The sequence below is a fragment of the Peromyscus californicus genome, unplaced genomic scaffold (genome assembly GCF_007827085.1).
Source record: "Peromyscus californicus insignis strain IS unplaced genomic scaffold, ASM782708v3 Scaffold_6__1_contigs__length_162567912, whole genome shotgun sequence".
NCBI classification, from domain to species: domain Eukaryota; kingdom Metazoa; phylum Chordata; class Mammalia; order Rodentia; family Cricetidae; genus Peromyscus; species Peromyscus californicus.
The window spans coordinates 152815642-152839815 of NW_026294584.1; the positions used below are offsets into that span (position 1 = coordinate 152815642).

Below are 24174 nucleotides of genomic sequence, written 5' to 3' on the forward strand. Positions count from 1 at the left end.
GACTGGGCCTGGGGACTTCTCTGCCTACCGCTTAGACACCTGTCCCAGAAAATTTGTCTTTAAATTTGGGAAATAGCTCTTGCCCCTACTTGATTCAAAGAAATCATTATGTACTAACTTGTGTAGCATTTCTATCTGCTTCTCTTTATTGGTTTCTGTACCCTAAAGAACTGTACTGTGTGGGCCTCACTGGATAGCAGGATTTATAACAATGTTTTTCATTTATTAGTGGTCTAAAGGATGAGATTGTTCCTTCAGTTATTCTGGCTTGTATCATTTTAGAAACTAGAAATTTGTTGGCAGTGGTGGCACACACCTTTAATCCCAGCACTTGGGAGGCAGAGTCAGGCGGATCTCTGTGAGTTCAAGGCCAGTACGATGTACAGAGTGAGTTCCAGGACAGCCAAGACAGTTACACAGAGAAACTCTGGGGGTGGGGGGCACTAGAAATTCAACATGAAGTTATTAGCAGAAAAACTCTATCTCATCACATAATTTTATTAGAGTTTATATTTGAAGTATATGTTTTTTATGTTCTACTTACCATGCGGGTGTGTACTGTTTTCATAGGAATGTCCGTGTCATTCTGTTGTGTCTAGAACAATGCAGGATAGTGAAGAAATGCTTCCCACTCCGTGGAGCTCAGTGTCAAGGGCTGCAGTGGTGCAAGGCAGGTTCCCTCCCCCAGCACTGGGACCTGTTAGGGGTGCTTTAATGTGGACTGCTCTCCTGTACCACCCCACCCCCATCTTGTTCTACAAATAGAGATGTTCTAGAGGGAAATACAGGACAGTAGAAAGCACCTGCCATCAACATCTTTAAGTGTGGCTTTCCTCCCTTGCTGCAGTGAATTCAAGACAAAGGGAACTCATTAGTTCCCTGACTATATAGGTATGTTTTGTTTCAAGACTGGAATTTTTTTTAAAGGTTTATTTATTTATCACATATATAGTATGCCTGTACACCAGAAGAGGGCACCAGATCTCATTACAGATGGTTGTGAGCCATCATGTGGTTGCTGGGAATTGAACTCAGGACCTCTGGAAGAGCAGCCAGTGCTCTTAACCCCTGAGCCATCTCTCCAGCCCCCTGGAATTTTCTTTTTACATAATATTTTTATTGATTTTTCGGGAATTTCACATCATGCGCCCCGATCACATCCACCTCCCAGTCCTCCCAGACCTGCCCCTCCCCACCCTTATGGCCGTCCCCCCCTCAAAAAAAAGAAAAGGAGAAATGGGGAGTCCAATTTGTGTTGCCCATGTCCTTACTCACTGGAGCATGGTCAAACTCCCAATGGCCAGCCCTTAAAAAACAGCTGAGTCCTTCCCCATCAGAAGCCATCAGTTGTAGAGAGCTCTACTTTAGCATCCTTATCACAGTTTTTAAAAAGAGTTCTCTTTGATGGCTCTCTGTCTAGGCTGTTATTTTTTTTTTTTGGAGGGGGGAGGGTAAGATGGGGGTAGGGTTGTCACAGAAGCTTTCTATGTCCCTCTTTTTAAACTGTAAGCCAGGACCTGAATTTTATCCCCTTTTGTAAGACTTCTCTTAGAAACACAAAATTATATTTAAAAAACATACAAAAATGTATCTTTTCCACTTTCCCTTTCCATTCATGGAGAGTATCAGATCTCTTGACGAGTTTTATTTTGTTTTGTTTTTTAGTGGAACCTCAGATTCAAGCCCACAGCCTGGAGCAGGCTAAATATATGTTCTACTATTCAACTTCAGCAGCAACCTAGAATTTAAATGTACTCAGCCTGGGAAAATGGCTGAGTGCTAAGAGCATTGGTTCTGTGTGCATGAGGACCCAAGTTCCCACAGCATACACACAAGTGCTGGGTATGGCTGAGCATGCCGATAACCCCAACTTTGGGAGGCAGAGAAAGACAGATTCCAAGAGTTTGCAGAGCAGCCAGACCAGCCTAAAAGCAAGCTTCTGGTTCAGAAAGAACATGTCTCAACATAGTAGAGCAAGATGCTACATGCATACCATAACCATGGCCATGCACAGCATCTCTCTCTGTCTCTCTGTCTCTCTGTCTCTCTGTCTCTCTCTCTCTCTCTCTCTCTCTCTCTCTCTCTCTCTCTCTCTCTCACACACACACACACTCACACGCACGCACACGCACGCACACACACACACACAATCAGGCAGTGACAAAGTGACAAAGCCCGGAGTTCGGAGGTTGTGGGGAAAATGGGTTAGAAGCAAATAAAAATTTCCTTAGTGACACAGGAATAAAGGTGAAACCTCATGGAGCTGACACTACAGTCTGCACATTAGTAAGTGCAGAGGGTGCAGTGATATGATTTTTGCCTTTGGAAGGGAATATAGTTTGCTTGAGGAAGTGGGCATTGTTGGAAGGGCTTCAGCGTATACGTTACTGGCAAGTGTTAGGGCAGTTGTCTGGAATGGAAAGTGAAGTTGTATTATTAGGTATGGTGTGTTTCATAAATACCCAGTGAAGTAAAAGCAACTGGTGGGTATTGGAGGTGTGTGCAGGTGTATGTCTTATCAGTTTTGGGGGCTGTGTCTTCTAGATGCAGTTTTCTGCATTCATAGGGTTTTTACACAGATTAAAAAATAATATGTAAGCAAACACAAGATCTGTACTGTGCTCAGTTCGTTCTCTAATGTATATATAAACCTCCTTAGAAGACATTCCAGACACACATTGCAGCAGAACCAAGGATATTCTTGGTCTGATTTTGAGCCTTTGGAAATAAAGTGAAGACCAGAACATACCTGGTGTCTATGGGAAAGAATGACAAATGCAGTGTGAATGTGTGGTCTGCAGAGAAGCAGGAGACACATTTGGTAGAACTGAGGAGGGGCTGGAACCACTGTCTTCTCTGCCTCTCTGTGATCGGAGTCAGCTACCGCTCCTTTGTACCAAAGACGGTGCTAAAGGCCAAGTGGGCATCTATTAAAGAATTCTCTATGTTAACAGAGGAGAGGATTAGAGAGGGTAGGGCTGGTGAGCCTGACCAGAATGTAATATATACCTGTGAGGCTAAATTGATTTAAATATATTTCTTTGTTTTTAGTTTTATGGGAATTTAGTGTGCTGATGTCCCTGTGGTTTTTGTCTCTGAAATGTGCCAAAGTTGGGCCCTAATTAAAGGAGATTGGTAGACGCTCATTCTTTCTCTTGTGGCTCACCTGTAAAATAAAAGATATAGTGGTAACTGGCCTGGTTGATTGGACTTTGTTTATGAAATATTGAGGAAATTGGGCTTCAGTCTTAGACCAAATGAGGGTGTAGACTTCATGGTACTGTAACTGTGAGCTGCACTCACACAGCACAACCGAAGTAAGCTGAGGAGAGGTGTATTTGTCCAGTGACTTTAATGTCAGAGTTTTAAAATGGGTGCTTTGCTACTAAAATATAAGAAAAATGTTTATGATTGTAGAAGTATCACATATAATTCATTTTTTTTCTTTATTCTTTCAGCCACAATGAAAGGAAAGTGACCTGCAAGCACCCAGTCACAGGACAGCCATCACAGGATAATTGTATCTTTGTTGTGAATGATCAGTAAGTGAAGAGTTTCATGGAATGCTGTACTCAGAGTGGGGTTGCATGGGATTGCTGTAACCCATGTTTAATACAATGCAGTTAAACAGTTTTCTTTATCTGGACATATGTGGTCAAATATAACAGTGTCAACTGTTTACTATCGCAGAGAGACATGATCTAATTTTTTTCCAGAGGAATGTAATTTTAGAAGCTCTTTCATGAGAACTTAAATTCTGGCTCTCAGCTCTAGAGCTCAGGATTCTAGGCTAAAGAAATCTGCAAACTTCATCTGTTCAACTGATTTGAGCTGTTTTCTCACCTTCACTTTGGGGCTGTGGTAATTAGCCATTTTCAATACATTTTTATTTGTTTGTTGCCACATCACCACCACCATTTCCTACCATTATGTGCCATAAAACTGTTGAGCTATTAGTTATTTCTAACATCAGAATAATTAACATTGTAATTTGTAGGTGTGCGCTCAAGTGTGTGTTTGTACATGCACATGCATTTGCATACAATTGAGTCCAGGACCTTGTGCATGCCAGTCACATGGCTCAAACCCTTGTAATTGATTTTTAATTTTTCAGTTGGATGACCAAGAATATCTGCAATCATGCTTATTTAACTATGGTACTAACTTATGTTGGGCTAGAAGTAGAAGTGTTGGTTATATTTAAAGTGGTGATAAATTGTTTAAAAGAAGGCCACCTTTATAACCTAGGGAGCCATTGCTGTGAAGCAGTCACAGACAGCAGGCTGTTGTAGCATTGATATTTTTTCAGGACTGTTGCAGCCATGACATCCGAAGAAAAGAAGGAGCGACCCATAAGTGTGATAAATGAAGCTTCCAATTACAACATGGCTTCAGACTATACAGTGCATCCCATGAGCCCTGTGGGCAGAGTAAGTTATTCTGCTTATTGTTAATTAGTTATAAGTATTAGTTTGTATCTATTGCTGTTACTCATTTTAACAGACTTAAAATTGGAATGATAATTATGTTTTTGTTATTGCATGGTACTAATTATACTAGTAGTAATTTGTAGCTGTAAGTTTTCTCTGGTCCCGCCTGGCTCCCGCAGCCCCTCAGACCCAAATAAACACACAAAAGGCTTATATTATTTTTAAACTATGGCCATGTCAGGCTTCTTGCTAGCTAGCTCTTACATCTTAAATTAACCCATTTCTATAAATCTATACTTTGCCTCGTGGCTTGTGGCTTACCAGTATCTTTACATCTTGCTTCTCCTGGCAGTGACTAGCAGCATCTCCTCTGCTTTCCTTTCTTCTCTTATCTCTCTAGTTAGAATGTCCCACCTAACCTTATTCTGCCACACCATTGGCCAAACAGCTTTATTTATCAAACAATCAGAGCAACACATTTTCACAGCATACAGAATGACATCCACAGCACTTCGATGTAGTTGAAGACTAGATAGTTATAATTTTCCTTGGTTATGATAAAAGATAAATTAGATATGAAACGTTAGACTCACAAATATAGGATAAATAGAAAATATTTTCTTTAATTTTGCCAAATACAAATAGACTAGATATTGTAACTGTAATTCTTGCTTGATAACTGTTCTAGTATATGTAATTTTACTATGTTAAAGTTAAAACCTTCCTTTTTGATTAGACAGAAAAGGGGAGGTGCTATGGGATGTTCTGTAAGCTGTGAATATGTGTTGCTCTGATTGGTTGATAAATAAAATACTGATTGGCCACTAGCCAGGCAGGAAGTATAGGCGGGGCAAGCAGAGAGGAGAATTCTGGGAACAGGAGGGCTGAGTCAGGCGTCGACAGCCAGACACAGAGGAAGCAAGATGACAAGACAGAACTGAGAAAAGGTACCAAGCCACGTGGCTAAACATAAATAAGAATTATGGGTTAATTTAAATGTAAGAGCTAGTCAGTAATAAGCCTGTGCTAATGGCCGAGCAGTTGTAAGTAATAATAAGCTTCTGAGTGATTATTTTATAAGCAGCAGTGGGACTGCCAGGCCAGAGGAATGCAGGGCCTGGAGGGACCAGGCAGGACAGAGAAACTTTCAGGTCCAGTAATTGACTAGAGAATAGCTTTGCCTGGCGGTAGTGGCGCACGCCTTTAATCTCAGCACTCGGAGGCAGAGCCAGGAGGATCTCTGAGTTCAAGGCCAGCCTGGACTACAGAGTGAGTTCCAGGACAGACTCCAAAGCTACACGGAGAAACCCTGTCTCAAAAAAAACAACAAAACAAAAAACAAAACAGAATAGCTACAAATATAAATTAATAAAATTTTAAAGACCTACATTTGTTTTAGATACTGAACAGAGATGAAGGGAAAATTAATGTATAAGCCTAGAAATCACATTTCTTTGTATATAATTTTTATACTTGAAATAAGCCAGCAAAGCTGGAATTGCAATTTTTCCTCCAAACATCAGAGAAATCTGGAAAAAATAAAAATGGAGAAAAATCTTAACGCTTCAATCCTTAATACTACATGTTCTGTCCTTCTTTCTCCTGTCTAGACGTCACGGGCTTCCAAAAAGGTTCATAATTTTGGAAAAAGGTCCAATTCAATTAAAAGGAATCCGAATGCACCTGTGGTCAGGCGTGGCTGGCTGTATAAGCAGGTACTTTCTCTCCGTTCTCATAGTTAAAGTGCTACTGCCTGGAAAGTGGTGACTAAGGTTTTTTAAAAATGAGGGGTTCATTTTTACTGTATTGAAGTGTTTCCTGTGGATTTCAGACAGTGGCTACCAGTAACCGAGATGACCCCAGCATCTAATCTACTACCTGCTTTTCCTCTCTCTTATCCTGGATAGTCATACCCTTACCTGATCTGGTCATTGGCATATCTCTTAGATGTTTACATGTCTCATTAGAGTCCCCCAAACCTGTGGTTACCCCATGTCTACTGAAATTTTGTTAAAAGTGTGATCTCATTTGAAGCTGTAGTTTTATGAAGTAGATCACTTAGCATTAGCTAAAGGGACTCAGTCTTTTGCAGGATGAGTAAAACCTAACTGTAGATGGAGGAGTATTTACTCACTAAATTTGTGTATTAAGGTTTTTCACTCACAGTCATTTTAATCATCTTACCTTTCAAGTAATTTAGGTGCACATATTTTGCTTCTTGTTGACAATTAACATATTTATTGAATCTGGTACCAGAGTAAGACTGTACACCATCGCATGCTTCCCTTTTTCTCACCCTCACAAGCACACATGTTGAGAAAAGTGAATTTCAGATGGCTTCAGCCTACTCTTTTTTTATATGACAGCATCACTCTTCAGAGAACAGTCTACTTGCCACCGTCTTAATTAACATAAGACAAGTCCCTGGAAATTTTTAGTCAGCATATAAAAATTTTATTTATTTATGAAGAGCCATGTGACATTTTCATACGTATAAGCATTGTGATCAAATCAGGGGCAAGCATGTCTGCATCCTCAAATGTCCATCATTTCTCTGTGGTAGAAATATTCAGTCTTTCTGGCCTTTTGAAACATGCTAGAGTCACCTGGCTGTGCAAGTAGCAGATTAGAATTTTTTTTTTTTTTTTTGGTTTTTCGAGACAGGGTTTCTCTGTGTAGCTTTGCGCCTTTCCTGGAACTCACTTGGTAGCCCAGGCTGGCCTCGAACTCACAGAGATCCGCCTGGCTCTGCCTCCCGAGTGCTGGGATTAAAGGCGTGCGCCACCACCACCTGGCCAGAATTTTTTGATAGGCCTTTTAATTAGGCTATGTTACATGCATATCAAAATGTATATGAAAAGTATCTTAAATCTGTTATTTAATGCAGGACAGTACCGGCATGAAGCTGTGGAAGAAACGCTGGTTTGTGCTTTCTGACCTTTGCCTTTTTTATTACAGAGGTGAGTTCATCAGCTGCTGGAGGATCTGACTTCATAATTGCATTGTATGCTAAGCACTAGCTATGTCATAAGAGAAAAGACATTAGTACTCTTGCTGTTTACAGATAATGTCAAGAAAACCTTTCTTCACTGACCCAAGATTCAGACTCTCTAGAGTGTGGCAGAAGGCAGCAGGGCTCTCAGCGGAGGAAGCAGGGTCTCACAGTGTGACCCTGGCTGGTCTGGAACGCACAGTGTAAATCAAGCTGGCCTTGAATTCACAGAGATCCACCTGCTTCTGCCTCTTGAGTACTGATATTAAAGGTGTACGCCACCACACCGGGCTGAAGGCTGGTGTGATTTTTGGTTTGCTTCCTGTGTTCTGATTTGTTTTTTGTGAAGAGCTTGAGAATCCTTACTCTGTCACTCTGTCTTTGAATGCAGTACCTAGCAGATAAAGTCCTTGGTTGGATACTTGTTTTTGGAGCTGTACCTGAGTTCACCTGGAACCAGTGAACCTGCTTCAGCCTTATAGACATGACCATCACTGCCAGCTAAGGATTTTATGTTGGTTTTGTGAGATCTGGCTGTGGGTTTATAGACTTCCCATAGCTGTGATTTTTTTTTTTTTATTCAAGTGAGCGTGATGTCAGGAATTATTATAATGGATTGGAAAATGAAAAAACATGAATTATTGATGTAAATGTGTGTGTACATTTATACATACATCTATTTGGGTTGCTTATTTTTGTTTTTTGAGACATTGGGCTTAGTCCAGGCTGGCCTTACACTTGAACTTCCTTCCTCAGCCTGAGTGCTGAAAAAAATCAATGATCATTTTCTCCCAAAAACATGGAAAAGGTTGTGTGAAAGATACAAAGCAGACTCTTACTATTAGCACTGAAGAAATGTAGGAATGTTTGGGTAGATATACCCCTTCGTTCTCCTAGATGGATATGAAAGATTCCTTCTGGTTTTTCTCATGAAGTTTTTCTCATTATTAAGACAAGCTGTCATAGTGTTGTTGCCTAGGCTAGCCTCAAACTCTTGGGTTCAAGCATCTCATCCACCTCGGCCTCCTGAATAGCTGAGGTGTGGGCAAGCTCATGCCACCATGTTGAGCCAATTAATAAAAATCTTAAGGTGAAAGTCCAGCAGATTCTCTATTAAGACATCACACTTCTAATTTGGTACCTGTGAGCGAAAGGTTGTACCAAGATAAAGATCTCTCAAGGAATATACTCCAATTATAAATTGTGAATTTGGACAATCTCTCCTTTAAAACCAGACTGGAAATTATCACTTACAAATTAGATTTGTTAGCCAGGCGATGGTGGCGCATGCCTTTAATCCCAACGCTCAGGAGGCAGAGCCAGGAGGATCTCTGTGAGTTCGAGGCCAGCCTAGTCTACACAGTGAGTCCCAGAACAGGCTCCAAAGCTACACAGAGAAACCCTGTCTCAAACAAACAAACAAACAAAATTAGATTAGTTGGGGCCAAAGAGATGGCTTAATGGTTAGCAGCACTGACTGCTCTTCCAGAGGACGTGGGTTCAATTCCTAGGACCCACATGGTGGCTAAAACAGTGTATAACTACAGTTCTAACTTCTACAGGGAAAACTGGGGGGACAAATTAGATTGCCAGCTTATTACTAATTAGGTTGTCACTAATAATTTATGACTTTTCTTTGCACATATGAATTACACAACATGAGCTGAGTATATTGATTGGAGAAAGACTGTAATCACCCACTGTCACTGTGCTGGGATCCTGGTCTTGGACCTTTTATGCTTGTCAGTATTTGCTGTATGGAATTTGGAGTCCCCATGTTTTATGCATATGTATTTTTGTTGTATTTTTTTAAGATGCACTTACTTTTATGTGTATGAGGATTTGCTTGCATGTATGACTGTACACGACATGTGGGCCTGGTGCCCAAGGAAGCCAGAGAAGGTATCAGATCTCCTGGAACTAGAGTTATGAACAGTTGTCAACTGCCATGTCTGTGTTGGGGATCAAACCTGGGTCCTCTCCAAGCAATAGCAAATGCTCTTAACCACTGAACCTTCTCTCCGGCCCCTGTTGTATCGTCTTGTTTATAGGTTGTCTTTCTTTTTCTCTTCTGATTTGATTTGATTTTAATCTACTTTTTCAGTTATCAGAACTATACTGTCTTACTAACCTCTGTTTGTTTGATAGATAGACTTTCATCCTTTGATTCTCCGTCTGTGAGTGTCTTTGCCAGTTAAGTGAGTTTCTTAGAGAAAACAGATAGTCTATCTCATTCAATCCAGTCATTTGTTCTTTCTCCAGTATTAGTACTAGGGGATTTGGTGGTTGACTGTTAGATATGATGGAGTCCTTCCTAGCTTTTATTTGTTCATCTGTTACTCTCAAGTAATTTATTCTTTTTTTTGCTCTTGCGGTTAAGACTTTCTTCTTTATCCGTATAGTATTCCTTTAGTACAGGCCTAATGCTTAGTGATCATGAACGATAAATCTTAGTTTATGCTTGTTTTGATATATCCTTCTTCCTCCATCGATTTTCATTTTCTTATTTTACATTTAGTTACTTTATTTCATGGGTATGCATGTTCTACCTGCTCATATGCATACGCATCATGTGCGTGCTTGTTGCCCACAAAGGTCAGTTGCTAACTTTCACAGCTTGGATGTATGTTTTGTGCTTTCCTGCTTTTAGGACTGCTGTTAGAAACTGATGTTATTCTGATAAGCTTAAATTTGTAGGACAGTTGGTGTGATAATTTTTTTCCTTTGCTTTGTCTTTTTGGCGTCTTAGCTATTAATAAGCAATAGAAAAGTTTTTCTCTGGTGGTGTCCATCTGGAGCGCTAAATGCTGCTTTTGTTTGGATGTCCATTTCTTTCTCTAGATTTCAGGAGTTTTCTGCTATAGTTACCCTTTGGTTTTGGTTTTAGTTTTTCCTTTTCCTCCTTCTACCCTATGTATTTTTTTTCCAGAAGCATTTTCTTATTTAAAGTTATATTAAAGAGTTGTAGTAATCAAAATAGCAGCATCCTGTCCAAAAACAAAAAACAGGGGAACAGGATCAATAGCCAAGAAATAAACCTGAACAAATACAATATAGTAAACTAAGTTTTGGCAAGGATGCTAGGAGGACAGTATGGGAAAATGGATAGTCTATTCAGTAAATAAAACTGAGAAAACTGGATATTCACATGCAAAAGAATGAATTTGGACCCTTACACGATTTACAAAAGCCAATTTACAAAGTACAAAATATCTAAGTGTAAGTCCTAGGCACAAACACGATAGAAGCTCCTTGACACAGTGACTTTTTGGAATGTTGACTACATTAAACTAAAGCTTCTGCAAAATAGGAAGCAACCATCACAGTGAAAATAGTTACAAACCACACACCTGGTAAGCAGTATTAAAATTTACATCAAAGCCTTATGAGAAATGTAGTGTTTGCGAGTTCTATTGAGGACCCCATGGGTTCTTACACTTTTATGACTGGTTCTGTGGTTTTTGGACATTGTGATCATGCTCATTTAATTAGTTAGTTTTCAGTATGGATGTTTGACTGTAGCAGAGCTTGTCCTCCATTTCTGATAATTCTTTACCCATCTTGGCCAAGGCTACTGATGCTGTCCACTTTTTTTTTTCTTAAATGTTTTCATTTCTGCTGATTCTTCCCCCGCCCCCACCACCACCAAAAAAAAAAAAAATCTGAGTTTTCTTCCTGACTTTTTCTTGCACAATGCTCACTCTTTCCTCTGTATCCCTGACTATCCTCCCTGGGTCTTGGGTTGAATTTATTTATTTATATGCTTGCTCTTATCATCTTTGAGGTCATATATCAGTTTTACTAACTTTGAAATTATCCAGCATTTACCTGCATCAGCGTGTTTGTTTAGGGTATGGCATTGTGATCTCTTGGAGGAGTTGTATTGTCTTGCTTTTCTAACTTGTGAGTGTGTCTAGGTTGTGATTTGCAGATACTGTAGTTTGGTTATTTCTTTTGATTTTTACTTGGAAATCTGCTTATTGCACAGGCTACTCTTGAGAGTTAAGTTTCCAGGGCCACTCAGAGGAGCTGACACACTGCTTCTGGGTGAGGCTTCTGCTTCCTGCTCCCAGCTGGAGCTGTGTGGGCTTTCTTCTTTGCTGTGAACTGCCAAAGCTTTGCCTGTATTTCTTTCTTTATCTGTGGTTATCTATTCTGTCTTAGATGACGCTTCTTAATGGGATCACAGGCAGGCAGCTTCTAGTTCTGAGTCTCACCCAGAAGTTCCTTTTCTGTTTGCAATTTTTAAATTTATCTTTGGATTATACAGAAGATGGGTGGCGAGGCTTTGTGGTCACCTGCAAAGTGATAAAATACGTATCAATCTTGTAAATACAGAGTTACCAGAGACTAGAGCTGTGCTCATTAGCTCACCCCCAGGGAACTGTGGTTGAGGAGTACTTTGAGATCAAATTACCAAACCTAGAGACAAAATGAAACACCGGCCCCACATCAGTTGTGGTATTGTCTGTCTTTACTTGGCGCTAGGCTTACTGTATAATTTTCCTCATTGAGTTTCCCACTCTTGGGGAAAAAGATAAAGTTGTCTCCAGAATTACCCATGAGCTAGTTGTCTGTGTTTTCCTCCTTTTCCAATATATTTATTGTCAATTTGGAGTTCAAAATGATAGCAAGAAAATGTTTACTTTTCCTAATTTATTTCTAGAATAAAAATTTCATAATAGTAATTTATAACAAAAGGAATACCAGATTCTTTGTAATGGCTTTGCTCCTGTTTTTATTTATTGTTGACATGTGTGTATGGTTTGGGGGTAGGCATACACATGTCACAGCAGATGTGTTGAGGACAGAGAACACTGGTGGAAATTGCTTCTCTCCTTCCACCTCATAGGTCCTGGAGCTTGAACTGAGCTCACATGGAAATGTTTAAAATATACCATAGAGCTGGGCCGTGGTGGCACACACCTTTAACCCCAGCCCTTGGGAAGCAGAGGCAGGCAGATATCTGTGAGTTCAAGGCCAGCCTGGTCTACAGAGTAAGTTTCAGGGCAGCCAGGACCACACAGAGCAACCCTGTCTTGGAGGGCGGGGATACCATAAAATGTAAACTAGATGTAGTGGTGCAAACCCACCCCTTGTTCCAGGGTGGCTTGGAATATGTGTGTAATGAGACACTCTTTCAGGGAAGTGGCCCAGCAGGTAAAAATGCTGGCTACACAACCTTGATGACACCTCAAAACCTCGGTGCTGTGGGTGACATCTGTAGTCCCACCATGGCTACTGCAAGATGGGAGGGGACATGGGACAGTCAGCTTGAAACTTGCAAGGGAGGTCACCTGTAGTGTGCAGCACAGTGTCAGAAACAAGAGAGCCTCAGCAACAGGAAAGGAAGAGTGCACTGACTCCTGAAGCTGTTCTCTGACCTCTGTGTGCACGCCATGGCACACACACATGCCTACACCAAATAAGTATTTCTTTAAGGGCTGGAGAGATGGCTCCGAGGTTAAGAGCACTGACTGCTCTTCCAAAGGTGCTGAGTTCAATTCCCAGCAACCACATGGTGACTCACAACCATCTGTAATGAGATCTGGTGCCCTCTTCTGACCTACAGTCATACATGGTGTATACATAATAAATAAATAAATCTTTTAAAAAAATTTTAAAAAGGGGGGCTGGAGAGATGGCTCAGAGGTTAAGAGCACTGGCTGCTCTTCCAGAGGTCATGAGTTCAATTCTCAGCAACCACATGGTGGCTCACAACCATCCGTAATGAGATCTGGTGCCCTCTTCTGATGTGCAGGCACACATGCAGACAGAATGCTATATACATAATAAATAAATCTTAAAAAAAAAAAGTATTTCTTAAAAAATTTGTAAAGAAAAAACGAAAGTGAATAGAAACCATATTATGATTTTTCCTTATTATTATTAGTCACCTCCCTCCTATATTCAATATATTTATTTTTATAGTTTCGCAACTAATAGGAAAAGAAAATATGGAAAAAAGTCAATGAGGTCTTAATATTTAATTTAGTTTTTTATTGTTAAGGATTTATCTACTTATAGTGTTCTGCCTGCGTGTATGCCTTCAGGCCAGAAGAGGGCACCACATCTCATTACAGATGGTTGTGAACCACCATGTGGTTGCTGGTGCATTCTGCTGGTCCAGTTTGGATAGTATACTGTCAGCAATTGAGGCAAGGGCAGTTTCTTTGCCCAAATGGTTAGCTTTTGCCATAAAGAAAGCAAACTCTGTACAGAGGTTCTTCGATGCCCATCATCCTTTTTTGAAGTAGATTGGTGCTGTCAGGAGAAGACGTGTCTCACTGTCATGAAAAGCCTTAGGTTGATTAAACACCTTAAATGCCATATTCTGTAGGTCTTTGAAGTGCTTGAAGACCATCTATCTATCTAAATATATCTGTTTAACCTTGAAAACATTCCTAATATGACTACAAGTTTGATTATTATAGATGACTACTAACCTGAATTTTTAATTATACATTGCATCTTTAAATGAGTTGCATAAACACAGTACCCCAAGTAAGAGTAGAAACATATAATATATAACATATGATATATCAAAAATAACTTTAAATTTGTATCAATACACCAAAATCTGTACCAGTGTAAAATATTTTGAGATTAATTGTTGTTTTTTGGATTAAAGTAGATTCAATAATCTACCCTTTTTAGACTTATTATTAATTATAAATGTTTGGCCAATAGCTTAGGCTCATTTTTAGCTTAAATAACTTAAATTAATCCACATTTCTTTTTTTTTCTTCTTTTTTAAGATTTAGCTATTTATTATAAGCGCCAGATCTCATTACAGATGGTTGAGAGCCACCATGCAATTGCTGGGAGTTGAACTCAGGACCTCTGGAAGAACAGTCAGTGTTCTTAACCACTGAGCCATCTCTCCAGCCCCTAATCCACATTTCTTATCTGTGCTCTGCCACATGACAGTACTTTTTTTTAACATAGCAAGTTCAAGATAAGATAAATAATACAATATTTTCTCTAATTTTGTCAAATACAAATGGACTGGATATTGTAACTGTAATTCTTATTTGATAACTCTTTTTGTTGTGTATAGTTTTACTATGTTAAGGTTAAAACCTTCCTTTTAAGTAGACAAAAGGGGAAATGCTGTGAAACAATCTTGTACACTCTAAATATGTATGGCTCTCATTGGTTAATAAAAGAGCTGACTGGCCTATAGCTGGGCAGGAAGAGGTTAGGTAGGACTTGTAGACAAAAAGAGAGGAAAAAGAAAAAAAAAAGGAGGAGTCTCAGGAGTTGCAAGCCAGACACAGAAGAAGCCACATGGGAAGTTCATAGATGAGGTAAATGAGTCTCAGGGGAGCACATAAATTAATAGATATGGGTTAATTTAAATTGTAAGAGCTGGCTGGAGACAAGCCTAAGCTATCAGCCAAGGATTTATAATTAATAGTAAGTCTCTGTGTGGTTATTTGGGGAGCAGCTGGCTGGACAGAAATGTCTGCCTTTATTTGAGTTTATTAGCTAGATGCATGGCTTCATTAGCTTGTCTGGTGGGTCCATAACAGTGACAGTGTGTATCAGGTTCCTCAAACATCCCCAAACAAGCTCTTTGTGGGAGATGAGTGTTGAGTTGTTTTCCTTAGTGTAATTTATGTGCTTACTTTGTAGGTCTGTTCCTCAAACTGTCAGCTTCACTCTGTGTCTCAGCTACTAGTAAAGGCAGACCTAAAGCTCCACAGCTTTTAAATTGTGTAATTTTTGTGGCATAGTTGAAAGTACTTTTTAATGTCATATATCTACTCTGTATGTGCTCCTACCTCTCTAAGTGGCCTCGTAGAACTTGCCAGTCCAGGGAAGATGGGAAACAATGTAAACAACTAGAGCAGGGTTATGTTAGAACACAGGGCAAGTGGCGAAATTCCCAAAGAACAAAAATTCTAATGAAATACTAACTTGTATTTAGATGAGAAGGAAGAGGGGATTCTGGGAAGCATCCTGCTGCCTAGTTTTCAGATAGCCATGCTTACCTCTGAGGACCACATCAATCGCAAGTACGCTTTTAAGGTAAGGAAAGGAGCGGGCCATTTTATCCTGTGAAACTTTAAAATACAGATACTGGGGCTGGAGAGATGTCTCAGCTGTTAAAGGCTAGGCTCACAACCAAAAAAAATAAAAATAAGAACAGATACTGTGCCTCAAACTATAGTAAAGATCTTTCTGGTGGTAATGTTTACATTTAAAGTTGTACTGGTGGTGCTGCTCTTCTAGAGAACTTGGATTTAATTTCCATTACCCACAAGGTGTCTCAGAACTATAACTCCAGTCCCAAGGGACCCAACACCCTCTTCTGGCCTAGACATACACGCAGGCAGAATGCTTGTGTACATAAAATAAAATTAAATTTAAAAATAACAATGAAGCATATTGGTTAGTGATGTCCCAGCCACACCAGAGAAGACTGTCACCTTAGGAAGCACATGTTAACATAGTCCAGGCTGTGTTCAAGTGTTTCTCTATAAAGCCAGCATGGCAGAAACATGATGAATGACTACGGCTAGTTCCCTTAGTGATCATTGTTGTTTCAGTTACTACTTGAATTTTGTCAGATGGAACGTATGGGAAGAATGTTGCAGAGTTTAACATGACGTATTTACAAATTTGTACATTAGTCTCAAAGACGTGCTCAAGTACATAATGCTCATCTCCCACCTTTAAATGCAAACCCTGCAGAGACCATCTTTCACTCACTCATCTTGTGCTATATTGCTGCTTGTGAGAGTACACTTTAATGCTAATTTGGTGACAAATTTTTGTTTTCAAAAAACATGCTGCATTCTTTGCTTTAGGGTTAAGGATTAAAATAAATCTCATAGGTGACCAGCTTGGTTTTGGGGTTTTGTTTTACTTTTTCCTGGGTGGGTGGGTGGGTGGATGGATGGGTGGGTGGGTGGGTGGGTAGGTAGGTAGGTAGGTAGGTAGATAATGATCATGACTAATTTTAATGTGGAAATTTTGTTTTTAAGAGTAAAGATACAGGGGCTTGAGAGATGGCTCAGAGGTTAAGAGCAGCATCTGCTCTTCCAGAGGATGTGAGTTCAATTCCCAGCACCCACATGGTGACTCACATCCATCTATAATGAGATCTGGTGAGCAGGCCTACATGCAAACAGAACATTGTATGCATAATAAATAAATAAATCTTTAAAAGAAAAGAATAAAGGTACAAATGAGGACAAAATAACAGTTTAACAATGAAGATGTTTGTGCCTTTACAAAATGCATATAACTTTAAACATTCATTTCAAAGAATACTTAGGACTGCACTAGTGTGTGACTTTCACTAATTAACATGTTATTAACTGTGAAGGTAAAAGAGGAGGAAGGCTTGAGAGGGCATAAGCAGGTTGAGAAGGTAATACTAGAGCAAGGCCTGAGCGTGAGGGCGTAGCTTCAAGTCTGAGTCAACTAGCACAGCACACTTATAGCAGGGTAGCCTAGAGGAGCAATTGGGTAAGTTGGGGCCAGAAGTGTACCTCAGTACAGAGTGATTCCTGTGCATAATGCCCTGGTTCATTCCCAGCATCACCAAAAAACACTGAATACAGGTAACTTCAAATAAGAACTTTGTGAAGTACATGTCTAGAGCTGTGATGCTCACGCTTACTTGGCCATAAGCTTAAATCTTTCATCTGCTAGTAAATTTAATTAATACTTATTGAATTTTTTGTCTTTGAGGGACATTTTATCTGTACTCTTAGATTCTTTAAAAAAAAAAAATACTGCAGTATGAAAAGAAAAAGCTGGCTAGAAAAATGTCTCAGCCATGAAAGGCTAGGCTCAAAACCAAAAAGAAAAGCATTCTGCAGGGGCCAGAGACATGATCAGCAGTTAAGAGCACAGAGGACCTGGGTTGAGTTCCCAGCACCCATATGGCAGATCTCAAGATCTGTAACTTCAGTTTAGGGGATCGAGTGCCCTCTTCTGGCCTCTGAGGATACTGCATATATGTAATACACAGACGTACATGCAGGCAAAACACCAACACATAAAAACTGAAAAAGTAATAATAATAAAAGTCGATTAAAGAAAATTTTTAAAAATCTGCAATGTTAAAATAGCACAAAAGTGCCCACAGGGATCTGGTATAGTTTCTCTGTAACTATTAGTTTGATTTTGGGTTTTTTTTGCCTATAACAATAGTAACTACTGTTTTTAACTTCTCTTTTATGGTGTTTCCCCTAAATTTTGAACTACTGTATGACTGCATTTGTTGATCTTGAGTCAACTGTTATCGGCATGGTAAGTAGGAACTTCCCAGTTTCTGAATTAAAGCATGGTAGGTGGCTATGTGAGTGGTTTGGCTTCTGTTGTCTCGGGGTGGGAACGAGATTTTCCCACCACCAGCCCAGTTCCTTCTACTGATCACAGATGTGAGCAGTGTTCTTCATCCATTTTACCAAAACCCACTCCCAAGAGTCCAGTGACTACTGATCACTTTAACACCAGCGCACTTGAACTGTCCTAGGCTACACAGTTGTCTCTGACCTCACCATGGAATTTGTTATGACATCACAGTGATCACTGCTTATGGACTCTATGTGTATTTGTATGTATTCTAAAGATGTTAAGCTAATTGACCTTGGGAAGAAGGCTGATAAGGTGTTGGCGAGAAGAGTGTGACTGTAGATGTAGAGCTCTGGTTTAATATTAACAACCAGCTGCTTAACAGGCTCCTCACCTCACTTAGGCTGCGGTGGCCTTTGTTCATTTGGCCAAGTCTTCGAGTGTCTAGGGAAAGACCATGGGGTTTTGAAATGGAAGTTGAGGCTGGGTCCTCATTCCTGTCCTCAGCCTTCTCCGTCCACAGCTTGTCCTCTGTGCCCTTGCCATGGCTGTTCAGTGCTTTCCCGCAGCAGCAGCTTCACCAGTGTCTTTATTTTGTTTTCCTCCTGGTTCTCTGATAAAAAGAGCACCGTAGAAGACAACCCCACTGGTCGCTACATTCTCTCAAACTGCAGGTGTTTGCGTTTTAACTTGGAAACCTGAAAAGAAAAACTAGAAGGAAATATCACTGGGATTATTTATGCATAAGTGTCCATATACCATCTATAAAAGACGGAAACAGCATCGCTGTTAAAGACTAAAGACACTGCTAACAAGCAATCAGAATGCTTGCATGGGCTTTCCCGTTTTGTTGCTGCTCTCTCTAAAGCATACCCCACTTTTGTGGTTTGTTTGTTTGTTTGTTTTGAGGCTGGGTCTTCACTCTGGATCACGCTGCCCTAGAACTCAGCATATAGTCCAGGCTGGACTCAGAGTCATGCCTCAGCCTCCCAAATGCCATGCCTGGCTAGAAATACTATCCTTGAATGAGAAAATACTGACTGCAGCAAATTAAAAATGGTTAGAGTTGAGTGAGTGGGACAGACCCCATTCCTTCCTAGAGCACATGTTTTTGTAGCTTTGAAATATATGCAATTGAAGAAACATTAAAAGGATAATTAGTGTTGTAGCTGCTGGGATCGGTATGCATGTTCTTAAGTCATGTCTGAGTCTTATGTAAAAGACAAATCTACCTTCTTTGAAAGTTCATAGTAATGAAAGATAAGGAATCTTTTTCCCTCTTTTTCAGAATTGCGTATCATGATAAAGCGATGGTGTCGTTTTCACTCAGGCAGCCCATCCAAACATGCGGACCTATTATTTCTGCACCGATACAGGAAAGGAAATGGAGCTGTGGATGAAGGCCATGTTAGATGCTGCCCTGGTGCAGACAGAGCCTGTGAAAAGGTACAGCCCTGAGGGAAGCAGCAGTGACTCTCATCTTCATTTTACTCCTGCCTTGCAAATGCCATTGTCCTGGTGCATGGTTGTCCCTCACCAGGCCCGCTCACGGCCTGCGTGCTTGCCTTGTCAGTTGACAAAGTTGACCAGTCCACCTTTCTTCTTGCCTCATTTCACTGTCAGTGTACTGGGGCCTCTAGAATCCTAACATTCACACTGAATGTTCTTTCTTCTTACAGAATTACCTTTAATTTCCGGTGAGTACCTACCTCTCTTTATTACCTTAAAGCTGTACAGATTTGTGCACTTCATGGGAGAATTTTTTTTAAAGAGCCTTAATTGTAGAATTTAATTTCATGCAGTTAATTTCATTGTGGTTTTATATTGTATTGGTATTGAGTTTTATTTTGTTAATATTTTCTGACTTATTCTGGTTATTTTGTTATTAATAACTCCAGAAGATAATTCTTAGAACATTTAAATTATTTCTAAATATATCTACTACTTGATGAGTTGTGCCTTTCCTTTAGAAGTGTGGTACTCAGATTCTTATGAAAATTGATCCTAGAGTTGTTGATTGTCTTCCCTGCTGGGAGATAACAGGTCATATTAAAATTCCTCTTTATGCTGAGAGCTAGTCAACCAGACATGGTAGCATGCACATTTTTTGCACATGTGTGTGTACATGCATGCACTACAGTGTTCATGTGGAGGCAAGAGGGCAGCTGTCAGGAGGCGGTTCTCTCCATTTCAGTACGTGGGTCCCAGGGGTCACCCTGAGACCTTGACCCGCTGAGCTGTCTCTGGCCTGTGGCACACACTTAGAACCCAAGCTCAGAAGCAGACCTAAGCAAAGAAAATATGTTTCTCAAACTGCAAAAATAGAGGGTGAATGAATATTTTTTTTTTTTTTTTTTTTTTTCCCCTGGAGACAGGATTTCTCTATGTATTCCTGGCTGTTCTGTAACTAGACCAGATTGGCCTTCAACTCATAGATCCACCTGCCTCTGCCTCCCAATTGTTGGGAAATACACTTCTTGATAATTTCTGTAATTTGAAGGTTTATAGTGGAATTAAATTTTATTTCCAGTCGATGATAATTAAGTTCATGTTATATAAGAAAGCTGCTAACATGCACATTTAAAGGGGTATGTTTGTGTGTCTGTTTGTCTCCCAGTTAGAGATCAAGCCCCATGGCATCATACATACTATTTCATTGTGCATGTTGGCTAAAAGACTGACTTGAGAGCCGGGCGGTGGTGGCGCACGCCTTTAATCCCAGCACTCGGGAGGCAGAGCCAGGCGGATCTCTGTGAGTTCGAGGCCAGCCTGGTCTCCAAAGCGAGTTCCAGGAAAGGCGCAAAGCTACACAGAGAAACCCTGTCTCGAAAAACCAAAAAAAAAAAAAAAAAAAAAAAGACTGACTTGAGGCTCTATAAGATGTGTACTTTTTTTTTAAGGTGGGGTCTCTCTACATAGCCCTGGAAGTCCTGGAATTCTTTATGCAGACCAAACTGGCCTCAAATGCAAAAAGATTCACCTTCCTCTACCACCCAACTGCCAGTATAAAAGTCTTCTGCCACTAGGCCCGGCTCTTATTTGTATTATTGTTTTTAAAACTCAAATCCTCATCCAGGTACCCAAGCATGGAAATAAAACAGGTTCTAAGGTTGTTGGTGGTGGTGGCTGTGGTAAAGGTCAGACCGAGGGCCTTATGTGTGCAAGTGCTGTCCTCTAGCCAAAACCCTAGTCCTTGGGATATCTGATTCCAACACTTATCCGGATGGTGGAGGCAAGAGGGTGAAGCATTCAAGGCCAGGGCCAATGAGTGTTTGGTGTGGGTACAAGTGTTTGTCTCGAAAGCCTGATGGCCTGAATTCAGTCTTCAGAACCCATGAGGAAAGGAAATGATGCCACAATATTGTCCTGACTTCCATCTGCACACTGTGGCATGTATGCCCCCACATACATATGCACACACACACACACACACACACACACACACACACACACACACTGATAGTAAATAATAAAGAGCCGGGTGGTGGTGGAACACACCTTCAATCCCAGCACTTGGGAGGCAGAGGCGGGCAGATCTCTGAGTTCAAGACCAGCCTGATCTATAGAGAGCTCCAGGATAGCCGGGGCAGCACAAGAGAAACCCTGTCTTGAAAAAATCAAAATAATAATAATTATAATAATGATAGAGTGAGAAGTCACCCATGCCCACGTATATCACACACACCCACATACCATACTAAATTGAGAGAGAGAGAGAGAGAGAGAGAGAGAGAGAGAGAGAGAGAGAGAGAATGAGAATGGATTTTTGTCTGGTTTCTCATTCACCTTGCACTTAAAAAAAAAAAAAAAGAATTGTAAATCTATGCAAATTTCTCTAAGTAAAGCTCTAGGAATTTTTTTAATAGAGAAATAAATATAGAAATTAGAGTATTTTATTTCGAGTAGCTTCTATTCTATATGTTATACTTTTTGCAGTTTCAACTTATTTTCATTTTCTTTTGCTGAATTTACTGGGGCCAAGTGTGGTGGTGCACCCCTATCCTTCCAGTACCTGGGAGGGAGCCAAGCAGGTGGTGCACCCCTGTAATCCCAGCACCTAGGAGGTAGAAGCAGGAAAATCATGAGTTGCAGGCTAGCCCTAGGCTATGCAATGAGATCTTTTCACCAAAAAAGTAATAAATTAATTTAAACCACATATAAAAATAACATGTAAGGCATGAGAGATGGCTCATTGATTAAGAGCACTAGCTACTCTTCCAGAGAACTCAAGCTTCACTCCCACTAGCCACATGGAGGCTCACAGTCATCTGTGACTCTGGTTTCAGGGGATCTGGTGCCCTCTCCTGGCTTCCAGAGGCAGTGCATACAGGCAAGCAAAGACACCCATATACATTTTTTGAAAAGCAACATGTACTCATGAGATGATGAGTTGTTTATGTCAGGCAGCTTTGTTGCTGTAGTTTGTCCCTTATCCAGCAGTTATGAACACCTCCTCTGAGCCAGGCCTGGAGGCAGTGGTTCCTATCACACTAAGAGTTGGCTTGCTTTCTTCTACACTGAGCTGTTAGCATTTATAATCCTACCCCATTATGTTTAGAATTGAATATTGAAAGTATCTTATTTTTATATTTAATTTCATAAATCCAGTGAGATGTTTTGTTTGTTTGAAGTAAAAGCAATGGGATTCCTTTGCTTTGTGGCCCAAATACTTAAAACAATTACCAGGGCATATCACCTAAGAGATAAAATAACCAGGTTTGGGGAAGGGGGATTTTTTTGGTGCTTGATACCAAACCTAAGTCCTTATATGTTAGGTAAGTACTCAACTACTAAGCTACATCCCCAGCCCAAACCATGCACTGCCAAGTCCTTCAAGGGTTGGGTCTAGAAATCTGACTGTGGTAGCTAGGAAAGGAAGAAAAGACAGACACATGTAGTATAAAAGATGGTTCCTTGGGCCATGTGCACTCATGGCACCAGCTTCCTAAATAACCTAGACTGTAGCATGCTCGTTATGTACAGCACGTTGGGGCGGAGTCATTCTCAGTAAGAGGTCTCAGGCAGCAAATGTCTGCAAGCAGGAAGTTGCACTTGCTAGTTTTTTGCACATACTGGTCGTCATTTATAAACACTCCTCCTTGCACACACTATCAACATTCACACTTGACCAGAGAAGGCTTTGCAATTCCACACCTGATTCATATGGGGAAGGCAAGCCTTTGTGATTGGCATGGCCAGCTCATGGCAGACAGTACACATTCACCCACTCCCTACACTCCAGTTTTTAAAGCTCGTTTCTGCTAAATCCTTAAAGGATTTCATCCAGAAACTACAGTGTGTGTAAATAGCTGATGACATTTTTTAAATGTAAGTCTAATATGCTTTCTCTGAATAATTTTCATCTCTTGGCATATTATTTTCATTTTGTGTAGCCTCACTATGTTTCTTTTGACTTTTTGAAAAAGTTATGGGTTTTTTTGCCTGCATGTACGTCTGTGTACTGCAAATGTGCCTGGTGCTCACGGAGGCCAAAAGAAGGCATCGGATCCCCTAGAACTAGAATTACACAGATAGTTGTGAGCTTCCTTGTGGGTACTGGGAATTGAACCCAGGTCCTTTGCAAGAGCCACAAGTGCTCTTAACCACTGAACCATCTCTCTCCAGCCCCCCTCGGTGTTTTACACTATGTGTGTGCGTGTGTGTGTGTGTGTGTGTGTCTGTGTCTGTGTGTGTCTGTGTGTGTGTGTATGCATGCACGTGCTAGGCATCTAACCCATGGTCTCTCTCATGCTAGGCAAGCACCCCATCTCTGTCAGTAAACTATACCTCCAACCCTATATTTTTACTGTCAGTTGACATACAGTAATTACACGTATTACTAGAGTATAGTAATTATACATGGGACATTTCACATGTAGTCACTGTGCAGTGATCAGATTGGGTAATTAGCATAGATGTCATCTCAGACTTTGATCGCTTCTTTTTGCTGGGGCCTTAAAAATCTATACTAGTTATTTTGAAAAATCATTATCAGCCATAGTTGCCTTACAATGCTGTTAAGATATAGAAATGTCTTCTCCTTTTGAGCTATATCAATTATCTGTCCTCTCTCTGTCCACTCCTCCCTACCCCTTCCTGGCTCTAGTAACTACTTTTCTGTCCTGTGTTTTGGAGGTCAATATTTCTAGGTTCTACGTGTAAATGAGAGGTTATGATATTTATCTTTCTGGATCAGGCATATTTCACTAACACAATGATCTCTGGGATAGTCATATGGCTGCATTGTGTGTGTGTGTGTGTGTGTGTGTGTGTGTGTGTGTGTGTGTGTGTGTGTGTGTGTTTGCGTGCGCATTATAAATTGGTTATCTGTCCATTGATGTATATGCATTATGTATCTTGGCTTTTGTGAAGATTATTGTGCTGCAATAAGCATATAAGTGCAGGAATCTCCTCAACATGCTGACTGGTGAATTCCCA

At 40.4% G+C, this 24174-nt stretch overlaps 1 protein-coding gene across 36 annotated transcripts in view; it reads left to right on the forward strand.

Annotated features, from left to right (window-relative positions):
* The window catches only part of Plekha5 (pleckstrin homology domain containing A5), a 179671-nt gene that overhangs the window by 99727 nt on the left and 55770 nt on the right, over positions 1-24174 (forward strand). For 25 of the 36 annotated variants that reach the window (XR_008214304.1, XR_008214306.1, XR_008214305.1 and 22 more), the window contains 7 exons: positions 3459-3542; positions 4310-4430; positions 6041-6145; positions 7318-7390; positions 15356-15456; positions 19067-19182; positions 19416-19433. Coding sequence is in view for 32 of the 36 variants with exons in the window: in XM_052720069.1 (XP_052576029.1) it covers positions 3459-3542; positions 4310-4430; positions 6041-6145; positions 7318-7390; positions 15356-15456; positions 19067-19182; positions 19416-19433 (618 nt within the window). In the remaining 4 variants the exon portion in view is untranslated. Of the gene's footprint in view, positions 1-3458; positions 3543-4309; positions 4431-6040; positions 6146-7317; positions 7391-15355; positions 15457-16454; positions 17692-19024; positions 19183-19415; positions 19434-24174 lie in introns of those variants that run through there. The other 11 variants (XM_052720038.1, XM_052720054.1, XM_052720046.1 and 8 more) reach the window with 2 other exon arrangements.